This window comes from Phytophthora cinnamomi (assembly GCF_018691715.1).
Source record: "Phytophthora cinnamomi strain GKB4 chromosome Unknown Contig37, whole genome shotgun sequence".
Lineage (NCBI taxonomy): Eukaryota > Oomycota > Peronosporomycetes > Peronosporales > Peronosporaceae > Phytophthora > Phytophthora cinnamomi.
In genome coordinates this window covers 975,375-991,446 of record NW_027150970.1, presented here as the reverse complement: position 1 = coordinate 991,446, position 16,072 = coordinate 975,375, and the positions used below count along the sequence as shown (strand labels likewise).

Sequence of the window (16,072 nt, the reverse complement as noted above, 5' to 3'; positions counted from 1 at the left end):
TCGCTACCAATACACCGGCCTCTAACTCTTGGTCCTGCCAGGGATGAACACACGCTACACTAGTAGATGTGCCCACCGACAGTCATAATCCTACCTACCAGGTTTACCTTGAGCTGCAGGTCGTTCACTGCAGGCACCGGTGTCGCCCTTGCGTGGTTGGGAGGAAAAGCTGTTCGCTTATTGTTGCCCGAAGGCTTATCTGGTCTTCTCTTGAGTTTCCTATCGATCAATACAAATATCAAGTATAAACGCGTCCGTGTTTGGACCGCCAGTTGTAACTCACGACTCTTCGGCGCTTTCTCTGCGACGTGGTGGCGTTACCGACGACTCAAACGGCCGCTGAAACGCCACCGACGACTCGGGACAGGCGCCGATGACTCATAAGTTCGGATCTTGCCAGTAGGTTCGCCCCGCACTTAGCGAGCTGCAACCGCCCGCTCTTGACTTGGGACCGTCGACGAGTCATCGTCACCGGCCTATTTAGGCCAATCAGCGATCAGGGAGTTTAGTCCAATGACTGGCGATGGGTTGTGACTTGCCAATTAACGCCGGCGCCTCGAGTCTTCTTCGTCCCTCGTCCCGCCTTTGGGTTTTGGCTTCGGCTTCATTTCCCGATACCACAAAACTATCTCGGTCAGCCGGACTTGGTTACCATGGCAATGTGGGATGCATTCGAAGACACGCGTCCCTCATCTATCCAGTTTGGTGTGTCGCGTGAGGATGTGACGGAGTTCTTCAAGCTACTTCAGCGTCAAAGTGTGCCTTTGAACTACGACCACCTTCTCCAAAATGTTCTCTCAAGCTCGAGCGCCAATGTCGCAACGCTCTGTGACTTTTGTCGCGATCTTCCCGCTGGTGTTTACATGGTGAGCGCAGGTCAGGATGGACTTGGGCACTGCTTCGTTCTGGTGAAACGTCGTCCTGATAGCCGCGTCATTGCTCTCGATAACTTCAAAGCTGGTAAAGACCCGCCGATGGGCGTGCTTCCTCTGAGCGACCAGCTATGGATTCAGGACGTGAAGTGGATGACTCGAGTGGAGTTGAAGCCTGGGTACAAGTGTCGTCACGACAAGCGCAAGTCGAAGACGCAGCGAATGCGGTAGAAGCGCATGAAGCAACAGGAGCAACTACAGTAGGGGATGTAGTACGGGAATACATGTAGGCCTTTGAGCCCCCTATTACTTGCTCGCGCTTCACCGTTTTCGGCGTTTCTTTCGCCGTGCTGCTTCAAACTCGGCGATGAGATCTGGGACTTGCGACAAGTTCTCAATTGGTTCCCAGATTTGCTTCTCCTCGCCCACCCACTCCACAAGATATTGGGTCCGTCGTTTATGAGTGCGTTTTCCACGTAAACCCTTGACGATCTGGCCAATGCTGCCGTCTGCTAAAACAACTTCGCTTGGTCTTGACAATCGAGTTGGCTCCTTGTGCGGCTTCAATGACGCAGTGTTGAAGACGGGATGCAGCTTGTTGCCAGCTTGGATGTTGAGTTCATACGCGTGGTTGTGGACCTTCCGCACCACTGTGTACGGTCCAATCCATTTCGGTCCAAACTTGGTGAAGTTTGGCAAGCCGGAGTGCTTCGGGTACAGGTTCTGCGTGCTCAAGTAATCTTTGTCGCCAACCTCAAAAACTTGTTCAACACGGTTTCGATCGTAGACGTCGCGCATGCGTTCTTGGGCCTGGGTTAACGCTTCACGGCAGCGTAAGAGGATGGCTGCTTGTCGCTCGTGAAACTCTGCTCCGCGTCGACTATTTGCAACAGCTGCAAGTTTCTCAGATACGAGTTGAAGCGGGTTCAATGGTATATAGCCTAGATTGGCTTCAAAGGGCGCGAATTTCGTGCTGGCGTTCACAGTAGAATTGACTGCAAACTCAGCATTGGCGAGATGGATGTCCCAGTCATCTTGAAGTGGACCAACGAAACATCGGAGATACTCTTCCAGGGTTCGGTTCATCCGCTCCGTTTGACCATCGCCTTGCGCTCGGTGTGCTACGGTCATGTTCAGCTTCGTGCCGATGGATTTGAATACATACTGCCAGAAGGCAGACACGAACTTCCGGTCACGGTCGGAGACGATATTTGTCGGCACGCCGTGCCGTTTCCAGATGTTGTCGATGAAGAGTTGAGCAACACCCTCCGCGTTCACCTTCTTGGTAGTTGGCACGAAATGACAACGCTTGGTCAACCGATCGACGACGACCCAAATGGAGTCGACGTCCCGCTTAGTTCGCGGAAGATCAGTAATGAAGTCCATGGAGATCGACCTCCAACGTTCGTCTGGGATGCCCAATGGTTCGAGCAAGCCAGGAGGCTTCGTCAACCGCGGCTTGTTTCTCCGACAAGGCTCACAGTCGGCGATAAACCTCTGGATGGACTTCAACATCTTCGACCAGTACCAATGGCGTGCTAGCGTCAACTACGTGCGCTCAGCACCGGGATGTCCGCCGTAGTTGGTGTCATGACACTCGCTGATAATTGTCTGGCGCAACTTCACATCGTTGGGCACGACAATACGTGGAGCGTCATCTACAGGTGTCTGGTACCAGAGCAAACCGGTTGCTTCGGAGTAGCATCGGTAATTCTTGTGCTGCTGTTGCTCGCGCTTCGGTCTCGAATCGGACTTGCGTCGCTTGATCGCTGTCAAGATTGCTTGCGCGTCACGGTCCTTCTTGTACGACTTCTTGATTCGAGCAACCAACTCGGAGTCACCAGTTACCTCACTGATTGTCGAGCTGAAGGACGTGTCGTCGAAACTCCTAACACTCAAGTCGTGAAAGAATTTCGTCACTGGCTGCAAGTCTGGTCTTCGGCTCAAAGCGTCGACGATGCCGTTTTACGCACCGGGAATATAAGAGCACGTCGGCTGGTTTACCGCTAGGATATCATACCAGCGCGCGAGTCTCCGGTTTGCCATCTTCTGCGTGAAAAGTCCTTCGAGACTTTTGTGGTCCGTTTCAACAATCGGTGGCTTGTCCAGGCAGTAGATTCTGAAAGCTGCCAACGCGTGGATGATTGCTAGCAACTCCTGCTGCTGCGTTGGGTAATTGAGCTCTGCTGCTTTCATCTTGCGACTGGTATATGCAACCGGACTCTCAACTCCGTCCACAACTTGGAACAGGACTCCACCAACAGCGAACTTGCTTGCATCAGTACGCAAATGGATGGATCGGCTGAAGACCGGCAGATGTAATACTGGTGGGTTGCAGAGTCGGCGCTTCAGCTCCTCGAAGTTCTTCAGTTGCTCATCGCTGAAATGGATCTTGGCATTCCGCTTGTTCTTCTTCTTCAAGAGTGTAAACGTGGATGCTGTCAGTGATGCATACTCCGGCCAAAATCGCTGAACGTAGCCAGTCAAACCGAGAAAGCTATGAAGCTCCTCTTGCGTCCGCGGTACAGGCCAGACCTTGATGGTCTGCACCTTATCTGGATCTATTCGGACTCCATTTCGCCCTACGAAATCTCCGAGACACGGGATCTCGTCTGCGCAGAAGACACACTTGGACAACTTGACATACAACTTGTTGTCGCACAGGATGTCCATCGTTTCACGCAGTGCGTCCGGATGGTCCTCGACGTTCGGTGACTTGGTGAAGATGTAAATGTCGTCGTAGAACGACTTCGTGTTCTTCAAGTTTCGAAACATCTTCGATGTCAATCTGCGCATCGTTGCTGGCGCGTTGCAGACTCCCATTGGCAGAACAAGGTACTCCCAGAGTCCGTTCGGTGCCTGGAACGCAGTAAAATTGATGTCTTCCTCTCGCATGCGCACTTGGTAGTATGCGGACATCAAATCCATCGTGGAGAACCAGTTCGCTCCGGACATGGCGTCCAAGATGTCCTCCTTCCGGGTCATCGGAATACTTTGGCGTACTGTGTTCGAGTTCAAGTACCGGTAGTCATGTACGATACGCCAACCGACAGGTTTCCGGACACAAAATGTTGGAGCAGCGGGAGGACTGATGCTCGGTCGTATGAGCCATTTCTTCAACCCATCTCACGATCTCGCGTTGCTGCTCCGGTGACGGTCGCCACTGTTGCCGGTACATGGCCAGATTCGGATCCTTCACATCGATGCGGTGTTCGAGTTCGCGCTTCGCTGGTAAACCGTCAGGCAGCTCGGGACGGAACACAGTGTCTTTATACTCCGTTAAAAGGTCAAAAGCTGGATTCTCTCGGAAGGTGTCCCAGTCTGTTTCCAGATAGCTCTGTGCTTTCGCACTCCCAACGTTGTCGGGTTCGTCGCGCCGTTGCAGTGAACGTGCGACTTGCTTGATCGTCTCGTTCAACAGCACCAACATGAAGTCAGGCTCGTCGATCTTCTTAGTCTTGATTCTCAGGAACTTCAGTACAACACTTGGGGTCTTCTCCTTCTGCACTGCGTCGCCAACAGCTTCAACCGTAAGCTTCACATCCGTTTCCAGCGCGGCACCTCGACAGGAATCGGGTCTTTTCGCCGATAGGCCTTTCGCCTCGACAGATCTCCGAAGCCCGGAGGCAATCACCGGTCCGCCTTCCTCGATCGGCTTACCGGTCTCCCCTGCTCGCTTCCAGTACAGAGTCTTCGTTCTCGTTCCTTCGATTCGCCGACTTCTCCGGTCGATCTGCGGTTGCATGTCCTCGAAGAATGGTATTCCACGGATGCAGTCGAATTCATCTGGGATCTGGTAGACTACGGCCACACATCTGTAGGCATCGTCCAGTCCAGAAGCCAGAATCTCCATCGGCAGAACTTCCAGCTCTGTTTCGACGGTTTGATTGTCTCCCAACTTGAAATGAATGCTCTTGTCACAGAATTTCGTTGTCCGAAGCTGATGTGCCTCGACCCAGCGTTTTGACATGTAGATTGTGGTGGCTCCACAGTCCAATAGCATTCTTCGTGTGGTGAGACGCTTGTCACCAGCGCTGATCTCTCAAGTTACTGAGAACAGCGGCCTTGACTTGTACACCAAAGGGTTTTCACTCAGAACGCTAAGGCTGATATTCTCAAACCTAAGTGTTCCGGTTACGCTCTCCGCCACGCCAGGACCCTCCTTCACTGACGTGGTTGCCCATTTCCCTGCTTCTCTTGCTCCTTCTTCCAGATGAAGCAGTTGGGTTTGATGTGGCCAGGGATCTTGCAGTGAAAGCAGGTGTGACCTTCTGTGCGCTTGAGATCAGATCTCGGCTTGAAGCGCCCTTGGTTACGGAAGGGTTTCCCCTTAAATGGCTTATCTCCTTTGGGAGCTTCGCCAGCTGCGATCGTCCTCTTGTCTTGACGAGACTGTCGGTCGTGCATGTCATCAATGAAGTGCGTAACTTCGTGCTTGACGGCCAGGTCCATGGCTTCACTCGGAGTCTCAGGGTTCTCGAGCTTAACATAGCTGCGTGTGCGAGGCTTGTGGCCGTTCGCGTAGTACAGGACCTGGTCGAGTACGCTCATGCCTTCAACCCGAAAGATAAGAGCAGAGTACTCTCCGTTGTAGGTCTCGATATCCGCCGTCTGCTTGAGTCGCTGAAGCTTCTCACGCAAGACGGCCTGGTAGTTCGACGCTTCGAAGTGTTGGAGCACATGCTCACGAAAAATCCCCCACGTGTGCTACTCGCTTCTCGTCGTCGAAGACCAGTGCAGGAACCACCCGGAAGCCGGCTTCTCCATAGCCGACCCAGCGATTTCCGGCGGACGCACGCTTTCGTCGTCGATCTGGATGCCGTTGATGCGGCATGCGTTCTCGATCTGGAACAGTCATTCGCGGACGTCCTCTCCCCTCTTGCCGGTGAACTTGGGCAGATTGCTCGGCACTCGCGTGCGCTCTGCCATGGCTTCATTCAACCGGTCGATCTCGGCCAGTAGCTGGGCGTTCGTCGGCATGGGCTCCTTGTGGTCAGGTTGCTGGGACCAACAAGTGCTACCTGTTTAACAGGAAGAAGCTTGACTTGGGGGAGGGCGTGCGAAACGAAGAGTGCCGTCCCCGCAGTTCAGACGGATGGAAGCTTCTAAAAGCTTCCACAGCCGCCCTACATCTGCCGTATGTATTTTAACCTGGCTTCACTATACCTACCGTAAAGGTGAGTCATTTCTATATCTATCTCCTGTTGGCTATCATTTCTACCAATCCGATACAGTTACATTCAACACTTCCATTCATGGAGCGGTCTCATGGACCCAGATGAACGCAGGCGATGCTTCGTCTGTGACTTGCGGCGTCAAGATACTGGCCTCGTATGTCAGTAACAAGGGCAAACTCAAGGGCCTGGACAAGTCTTGCGTGGAGGAAATGCCCAAGTTCAACCTGACGCTCTCAACGGACTACCTGGCCATGTACTTCGGTACGGACGACGTGTAAGATGGTGCCTTTAACTCAAGTTTGCTCTAGTACCCCCCGTCATCTTAACGATCTCTGGGATACTAGGAGGGACGGCATCCCTGTGGATATCTCTCTCGTTGAACATGGGGCGCTAGTGAGCGTGGCAGAAATACACTGATACGCTTCTTCTCAAGAACTTCGAATTTGATAAACAAACCCAACAGAATCTGTGTGTATATCATTAGACTTGTAACTCCCCTCATTCTTCACTACATGTACGAGGAACGCCGATAAATGAGGGACACCGATAAACCGTCTTGCATCGTTTTTCTTAACAGCATCCTTCGTGAACTCTACATCTCACTCACCTCACGTGGTGGTCCGCAGAAATGGCGACGGTAGCGAATGTCAATAGCGCCAGGAATATATAGGGAACGGGTCGTTCTGATCAAAGCTTCCGAATTCCACCTTCAAGAGCGCTGTGACGGATTCATGTAGCTGTACATGATTCGTCAATTTCTTCATACGTATATTGTCAATTGGTACATTTGGTGTACACGTCAATTGATAATTTGACCAATGATAGTTGAGAAGAAGTTTTGTCAATAGTTTAACGGACGTATCTACAACAGGAAATTGCTAGCGACAGTTAAAACTTAATGTCACTTTTCAATTTTCCATCGTGAGCGCTAGTACCATTACAAGCACATGCCACGACCAATTTAGAGACCGCTCGTATCCCTAAGTTTGCGCTCTCGACAAGGCCACTGAGTTTTCTAGATAACCAATCTCATTTGAGTCGCCTCCTGACGACGACGAAGCTGAAAGTAGCAAACTAACCTGGAACTGCGGGAGGTTATGGTAGAAAACCAGAATAGTGTACGAACAACCAATTACAATGTACTCCGCGTGCATGACGGAATAGGTTTCGGCTGCATCGAGTACCTGAAACTTCCGCCGGTGTTCTTCGGATTCCCTGCGTGCCCTAATGCACGCGGATGCACTTCTGACCTGCTTGGTGGGCTCGCAACGGGTACCCGAAAGTAGGGTACCCGATTGAAATGGCGGGTGAGTACGGTGACCCGGTAGGTACAGTGTAACGGGGTTACATGGAATAGTGGCCCTGGCACAATTCAGGGATGGCTATACCAAGGTCATTCCCCTGAGTAGTGACCCAATAGCCCGCCCACACCAACGCCGGGGACAGCGAGCAAGCCGAAGGTCTCGGCGACCTCTTTCTCCGCGCGCACACCGCTCGACACGGCCGCGGCGGCGACGCACAAGACGAAGATCTTGCTGCTGTTGCTGAGACTGAACATGGTTGGAACGCACAAGACGAAGATCTTGCTGCTGTTGCTGAGACTGAACATGTTGGAACGCTCGGTAGGGTGTGGTAATAGAGGTAGAGCGTTGGCTCTGGCAGAGATCGAGCGGTTTGCTTCGATGGGTGGGTGCTCAAGGGAGTAGATTTGAGAATGAGTGAGTGCGTTAGGCTGATTGGATGGCTGCCTGACGAACACCAAACGTCGACCTCACCTCGCTTCGACTACCTCAGACCTGTCAGCCGCCGGGTCTCGCTGCTGCGCTACCACAGCGCTGGGCTAATGTTTACCAGGGTGGAGCTGGATGGATGCTCGATCTTGTGGACCGGAGCTAGTGTATCGGCACCGGTGGGGTCACCACGGTCACCACCTTCACACATGTGCTGGTGCATAGCGGCGAGTTGAGCGGCCAGGTGATGGCAGTGTAGACATAGTGCGCAGTACTGCACCACCTACACTACGGATGGGGGAGGGGGTTGCATGGGTGTTTTGCAAAGATCTGGAAGAGCCGTCAGGCATGTGGTTTACGTCCTTGACCGTCATTGACCCCAAGAACGACACCTGCTCAAGGCTTGACGTCATCCGGCTGGAGTTACGACTTTGGGGATTGCTAAGGAGGGCCCTCATTGGGAGGGCCCTCGTGATAATCAGGGCATTTGGGCAAACAGGTGGCAGATAGTAACGCCCCAAAATAGGCAACACGCAATCCCAAACGTGCTGACCGACTTTGGGTGTTGTGGGCCAACCCCCATCTAAGTGGATTGACCCGATTTCGTTGTTGAGGGTCAACCCCATCTGAGTGGATTAACCCGATTCCTTTGTTTAGGGTCAACCGCACTATTGATCTCACTTCACTGTTGTGGGTCAGCGGTCGTGTATGCGTTTTGAGAGTCACGCATTAGCTAATGACGCGAATTAGTGTGTGTGGGTCAACTATACTGAATCGTCCGTTTTGACCTTCATTTATAGCAACTGGAATTGCCAACAATTCGACCGTTGTGTCGGCCCTAGAGATCGTCCGTTAGTGCGTTCCCTCGGCTAGCACCTGCTTCGACCCCCCCCCCCCCCCCCCTCTCTCTCTCTTCTCTCTACTGAAAAAGCCTACCCGATCTATCAAAGTGTAATCGATTGATACGAGATGCGACCACCTGGTTGGCAACAAGACACGTTCTATCGAGATGACAACCCTCGCAATCGCCAGGCCTTGTCAAAACACTTCGGCCGATGCTAGAACAGCGAGGAATTCCGCTTCCTCTCCTCCGTTCCATCGATGATTTGTAGGTCGCACTTCAGCCAGAATGTACTACCGAAAACACGGAGCGTGTTGGGCCAGTTTGCTGTATCCAATCCGCTCCCTGCGTAGGGTGAATCTGAGAATACCTAGGAGACTCAAGTTTTCATGGAATTCTTCTACAAGACTGTGGAATCTAAAACGGAACAAGAATTTGAACTCATCGCGCGCAGCTGCATTTACTGTCTCCGGTGATTGCTTCGTATTTTTGCGATCGCGAGCCGGCAAGTTTACGTAAAACCCGTCGTACATCTGCCACCTGTTTGCCCAAATGCCCTGATTATCACGAGGGCCCTCCCAATGAGGGCCCTCCTTAGCAATCCCCAAAGTCGTAACTCCAGCCGGATGACGTCAAGCCTTGAGCAGGTGTCGTTCTTGGGGTCAATGACGGTCAAGGACGTAAACCACATGCCTGACGGCTCTTCCAGATCTTTGCAAAACACCCATGCAACCCCCTCCCCCATCCGTAGTGTAGGTGGTGCAGTACTGCGCACTATGTCTACACTGCCATCACCTGGCCGCTCAACTCGCCGCTATGCACCAGCACATGTGTGAAGGTGGTGACCGTGGTGACCCCACCGGTGCCGATACACTAGCTCCGGTCCACAAGATCGAGCATCCATCCAGCTCCACCCTGGTAAACATTAGCCCAGCGCTATGGTAGCGCAGCAGCGAGACCCGGCGGCTGACAGGTCTGAGGTAGTCGAAGCGAGGTGAGGTCGACGTTTGGTGTTCGTCAGGCAGCCATCCAATCAGCCTAACGCACTCACTCATTCTCAAATCTACTCCCTTGAGCACCCACCCATCGAAGCAAACCGCTCGATCTCTGCCAGAGCCAACGCTCTACCTCTATTACCACACCCTACCGAGCGTTCCAACATGTTCAGTCTCAGCAACAGCAGCAAGATCTTCGTCTTGTGCGTTCCAACCATGTTCAGTCTCAGCAACAGCAGCAAGATCTTCGTCTTGTGCGTCGCCGCCGCGGCCGTGTCGAGCGGTGTGCGCGCGGAGAAAGAGGTCGCCGAGACCTTCGGCTTGCTCGCTGTCCCCGGCGTTGGTGTGGGCGGGCTATTGGGTCACTACTCAGGGGAATGACCTTGGTATAGCCATCCCTGAATTGTGCCAGGGCCACTATTCCATGTAACCCCGTTACACTGTACCTACCGGGTCACCGTACTCACCCGCCATTTCAATCGGGTACCCTACTTTCGGGTACCCGTTGCGAGCCCACCAAGCAGGTCAGAAGTGCATCCGCGTGCATTAGGGCACGCAGGGAATCCGAAGAACACCGGCGGAAGTTTCAGGTACTCGATGCAGCCGAAACCTATTCCGTCATGCACGCGGAGTACATTGTAATTGGTTGTTCGTACACTATTCTGGTTTTCTACCATAACCTCCCGCAGTTCCAGGTTAGTTTGCTACTTTCAGCTTCGTCGTCGTCAGGAGGCGACTCAAATGAGATTGGTTATCTAGAAAACTCAGTGGCCTTGTCGAGAGCGCAAACTTAGGGATACGAGCGGTCTCTAAATTGGTCGTGGCATGTGCTTGTAATGGTACTAGCGCTCACGATGGAAAATTGAAAAGTGACATTAAGTTTTAACTGTCGCTAGCAATTTCCTGTTGTAGATACGTCCGTTAAACTATTGACAAAACTTCTTCTCAACTATCATTGGTCAAATTATCAATTGACGTGTACACCAAATGTACCAATTGACAATATACGTATGAAGAAATTGACGAATCATGTACAGCTACATGAATCCGTCACAGCGCTCTTGAAGGTGGAATTCGGAAGCTTTGATCAGAACGACCCGTTCCCTATATATTCCTGGCGCTATTGACATTCGCTACCGTCGCCATTTCTGCGGACCACCACGTGAGGTGAGTGAGATGTAGAGTTCACGAAGGATGCTGTTAAGAAAAACGATGCAAGACGGTTTATCGGTGTCCCTCATTTATCGGCGTTCCTCGTACATGTAGTGAAGAATGAGGGGAGTTACAAGTCTAATGATATACACACAGATTCTGTTGGGTTTGTTTATCAAATTCGAAGTTCTTGAGAAGAAGCGTGTCAGTGTATTTCTGCCACGCTCACTAGCGCCCCATGTTCAACGAGAGAGATATCCACAGGGATGCCGTCCCTCCTAGTATCCCAGAGATCGTTAAGATGACGGGGGGTACTAGAGCAAACTTGAGTTAAAGGCACCATCTTACACGTCGTCCGTACCGAAGTACATGGCCAGGTAGTCCGTTGAGAGCGTCAGGTTGAACTTGGGCATTTCCTCCACGCAAGACTTGTCCAGGCCCTTGAGTTTGCCCTTGTTACTGACATACGAGGCCAGTATCTTGACGCCGCAAGTCACAGACGAAACATCGCCTGCGTTCATCTGGGTCCATGAGACCGCTCCATGAGTGGAAGTGTTGAATGTAACTAGCTCCTTTTGGTTTCCATCCAGCGTGGCCAACAAATATTCCGCATACTTGTGAGGCGTCTGAGCGTCCAACTTGCTGCTCAGGAGCAGCACGCTGGCCTGGCGGGGGATTGTGGCAATCTTGTTCCAGTACTCGTCGCGTTTGTAGGTAATGCTGTGTGCAGCATAATTGCCGACGTTGAATTCATCGCACGCCTTCGACTTCTCTTTGGAGAAAGCACAATAAAGAGCCAAATATGAGTATACTCCAGAGGCGATCCGCTTGCTAGTGAATCGCTTTTCCATCTCTGCCATCGATGGCGTCGGAATTTCCCACCCCTCTGAGAAGTTGATAAGTTGGTACAGCAGCGGCGAGAAAAATGCATCATCTTGGCCTTTGGCAGAAACTGCCGTACGAAATAAGCTTACGAAGTGTGTCAGAACTTCGACGTCCCTCTCGTCACAGCGATTCAGGCGGTAAACCACCGGAGGAATGGTCTTCCGTTGCTCAGCGTCCATCAGCAACGTGCCGAGAGTGCTACGTAACGTAACTGATGGTGCCACATCACCAAGAGGCATCGACTTGCCAATGATCGCCGCGCACGTTGAGTTCGGATTCTTGTCGAAATCTGCCAGCAACCCGCTAAGGGTTTTTGGTAACGTGTTGGGCTTCTTGAAGCGGCTGCTGCATGAGGTATCCTCCGAGCACAGCTCTAAAAAACGGTCACCCACTTCGCCAAAGTCGGTGTCCCACATAGATACATACTCCGTCTTGTCGATAGGAGCTCCCGACGTCGTTGCAATGCCGTCCAAAACGTACCCCACCACGCGTTGGGGGTTCAGGTGAATTACACGCTCCACCAGCACTGTTCCATAGCTGGTGCCGTACACGATGGTGTTGGCGTCGCTGGTGTACTTCGACATGAAAGTCACCAAATCATTGGCTGCACTTGTGACCGAGAATGCGGCAAGGTCGCCGTACGTGTTTGCTAGTTCGTGAGCACAGGCTGGGACTTCGGATGGGTCAATATCTCTGCCATTCGGAGACCCGCTGGTCGTAGCCTGCGCTGCGACGCAGTCCAAAAGCGTACTGCGACCAACACCACGGTGGTCCATCGTATAGATGTTCGCTGTCCCATCCAGTTGAGTGAACAAACTTATCATTGAGGCCTCCACTGAAAACGATAGCACATCAAATCCGTCAGTCATATGGCACGAAGGGCGATACCAATTCGTTACTGTGGCTCAAAACACTTACACGACGACGAGGAATATCCGGGCCCACCTTGTAGGAGCCAGACATTTGTAGCGGTGTTGGGGTCGGAGTTCGTTGCCGGCATGCGTTTCACAAAGACGTCGATTGTCGGATTGACAAACTGCGGCGTCTTGCAGACGCCAGCGTAGCAGAGCGGCGCGTTGAAGGTGGCGCACTCGGTGTACTGTCCACTTGAGCTCCCTTCGTCGGAAAAGGTGTTGTCGGAGCACTTGTACCAGCCATTGAGCCGGGTCTTGACGGTAGTCTTGGCTTCTGCCGAGGCTTGAGCGGCTATGGCTGCTAGCGCGAATAGCTGGTAAAGACGCATTCTCACTTGTTGCTGGTTAGTTGGAGAATGAGACCAATGAGGAGAGGCCATCCCTTTGTTTTGTGTCCACAACACAACTACACACATAGTGCCATGAGCAAGTCAATTCAACGATGGCCAGTTGAAGGTGTTGATGGCATGTTGATGCTGTCTTGATTATGCATGTGTCTTGGTATACATGTAACTACATGGGTTTGTTACCGACATATCCACCATCTCAAAGATGTGACCACTCTGTATATTTAGGGCGACAAGTCAAAATTTCTCTATAACATTTGACTTGAACAAAATCGGCATATATTCAACCAATCAGATTACACACTAATAATTTGTATGTGGTGGGCCTCACCCGATATCATTTTCTCGCCATTCGCTCGCACCAAGACAGCCATTGTGATACGCTCACTGTCCGATCGCGCCGTCATCACAGATACCACCCGAGTCCCAACCTCATCCACCGTAGTGCTCGAAGTCGTGAAAATAGCTGTTTGATCCATATTATAGGGTAACGGTACAACGCTCTCAGCTTAAACGACGGACTTCGTCGCAGAACTCCGCCTTCGCGACGAACATGGACTCGCGGAAATGCCAAACGGGCGCGCAAGATAGCCCTCAGCAATGGAAGCTGTTGGTGCTCTGCAAAGGTATGCGTTCTGGTGGCGTTTTTTGGGAAATTGTCGAAGCCTTGATCACCTTCCGTCAATTTTAGCCAATGAAAATTACAAAGTCGACCACTCTCTATTTTTCGAGCTTAACCCTCCCTTCTTTGCTGCACGATTTGACTTGCACATAAGTGGTGGGATCTTTCCGAATATGGCGGTAATAGAGGTCTTTAGAGGAACTGGTACAGTTCGCCTGATGGAATTCAACAGATGGCAAAATGTGTTGGTTGCGCATATATTTTAAATGAACTGAAAAAAGTCTAACGCCAGCTGGCCTAGCTCACTTAAGATGATACACAGTGAGAGTATTGATGCTTTTCGCTTCAACGAGACCTACGATAAGGTGCTAATGAGAGAAGTTGTCGATGCGAAACCTTTCCGTGCGAAGTACAGTACCGTAGGACAGGCATGGGAGCAAGTTGCATCAAGTGCGTCGCCTGCAGAGCTCGCAACGGGTACCCGAAAGTAGGGTACCCGTCCGACCCGACCCTCCCGAAAGCATTACGGACGGGCATGGGCACCCGATAGAAATTGCGGGCGGGTACGGTCACCCGGTAGGTATAGATCCGAAAATGGTTGCCAAGCATTCCAGTCGGGACGTGATGGTTAAATGAATATTTTTATATTTATTTATTATTATTGATACTTCCGGTAGGGTACCCGATCTTCACGGAGGAACCTGCAGGACGGGTGCAGGTGCCCGATACCAGATCAACACACCCGTCGGACGGGTAGGGTGACCCGTGAACATCTATTTGCGAGCTCTGGTCGCTTGCTATCAAGAATACCGTAACGCCGAAGCAGGTGCAAGATCGATTGGGCTTACTACAAAAGAAGTGGAGAAGTGGTGAGTTGGTGGCTGCAAAAGGGAGTGGCATTGAGGAGTATTTGGACGTAATAAACGAATTCGAACGGAGAGACCTCAATATTTCGCTGCATGGAATACACCACGTCGCCACTATGAGGACGATGCGCCAGCCTGAGGACAAGCTGGACTCGCACTCCGTGGCGGGGGCCGACGGAGCGGGCGTCACTGGAGTATCCTGCTGCTTGGAAGTCTCGGGCTCACCTCACCGATCGGTGGTTAGGGGGTTCAAATCCACAAGTCTGCTTTTGTGGGTTCTTCTGAAGACCTTTAATACTATAGATACGCCCAATGACTCGATTGTTGGGGTTCTGTAGCTCTACAGACAACGACTTACAAAGCCGGCATCATGAACGCCATCCCCCTAATAAAAGAGCAAGAAAACCCGGCAAATAAAACGGCATAAAACACGCTAATGGTTTCATAAAACACACGTAAATGCATATGGCATACACAGATGAACTCTACTGATTGAATATGATTGGCTCGTGAGTCCTTGTTGTCCATTGCACAACTTTGTTTGCCGGCATTTTGTGTCAGCCGGCTTTGTAAGTCGTTGTCTGTACATGTAGTAACGTGTCTCAATGCTGAGATGATGTGTGGACAGTGTGGATAAAGCCGGACCCTTGCGGCTTTATTTCGTCCAGGACTCTGTCGCGATTTGCTAGATAAAGCCGCAAGCAAATTCAAAAAGCCGAATAGAGCCGGCCCTATAAAGCCGAAGATAACTCCGCGAGATTGGCTATACAACGGTATACGAAAGGCTATACCTGCTTGTATACTCGGCTAATTTGTGTGGGGTTTGTGTTTCGGACAGTTCCTGCTCAGGTGAGCTCCACAACACAACCCCCCCCCCCCCTCAAGTTCGCGTCCAAATCAGCATACAGCCAGCCTACTCATACAGCAAGCCTACCCTGGCACGATGGGGCGCCTCCAGGGCTACGAGCGGCAGCAGTTCATTGAGACGGGCTTACCGAAGAAGGGCGGCAGGCTCCAGCTTTGGTGCGAGCATTGTCATGCAGCTTAAGGCGACGAACAAAGATCTGATACTGCACCCGCGCCCAAGATCGTCATAGGGCGAGATACCGGTTATTTTTTCAGCGAGAGAGCGGCAACATCAATTTTGAGAGAATTGATACTGCCTTTGCGAATGGAATCCCAAGGTAGCTGGAGCAACAAGATGGCGTTCGGCGTCGAACGACCGGTACCTCCGTCTTAGACTTGCCCTTCTTGCCCTTGGTCTCCATGCGAAGCATGGGCGAGCCGTTGGCGGTCGTCGCGATCAGCACGAACACGGCGAGCGCAGTGGTGAAGAACCTCATGCTGCTTTCGGTCGGTGCGTGGGAGGTGACTTGGCGGTGAGGTGGGGAGACTTATTTGCAGGAGCTTGCTCGGCTCGGTGCAAAATGAGAAATGAGGCCGAGCAGCGCTCAACGAAATGGAGCGCAATACGCTTGAGACACCGTGGCCGTGGTTTGAGTGGGAGGCCGTCCGTTGCCGATGATTCAGATAACGTTCGGGTTCAGGATGCCCGAGGGCACCAGGTGGAACTTGTTCTCCAGCGCAGTGTGGCCCGCGTAGGAGCCCGCAAGAGCTCGGTGATGGCGATTCTCCTTCTTTCGGCTGTGTAATCTACAAAATATAACAAGC

The 16,072-nt window shown here is 52.0% G+C and overlaps 2 protein-coding genes across 2 annotated transcripts; both read right to left on the bottom strand.

Annotated features, from left to right (window-relative positions):
* Nucleotides 1-2,420: 2,420 nt before the first annotated feature.
* Nucleotides 2,421-4,725, bottom strand: IUM83_11906 (uncharacterized protein; the record flags this gene model as incomplete). The annotated part of the gene is made up of 2 exons (XM_067936498.1): nt 2,421-2,760; nt 4,049-4,725. The coding sequence occupies 2 exons, from the start codon at nt 4,723-4,725 to the stop codon at nt 2,421-2,423; spliced, it is 1,017 nt and encodes a 338-aa protein (XP_067792258.1).
* A 311-nt stretch (nt 4,726-5,036) lies between these two features.
* On the bottom strand, nt 5,037-15,744 carry IUM83_11905 (uncharacterized protein; the record flags this gene model as incomplete). Its single annotated transcript, XM_067936497.1, has 2 exons — nt 5,037-5,519; nt 15,631-15,744. 2 exons carry the CDS (start codon nt 15,742-15,744, stop codon nt 5,037-5,039), a joined length of 597 nt encoding a protein of 198 aa, XP_067792255.1.
* Between the last annotated feature and the right edge of the window lie 328 nt (nt 15,745-16,072).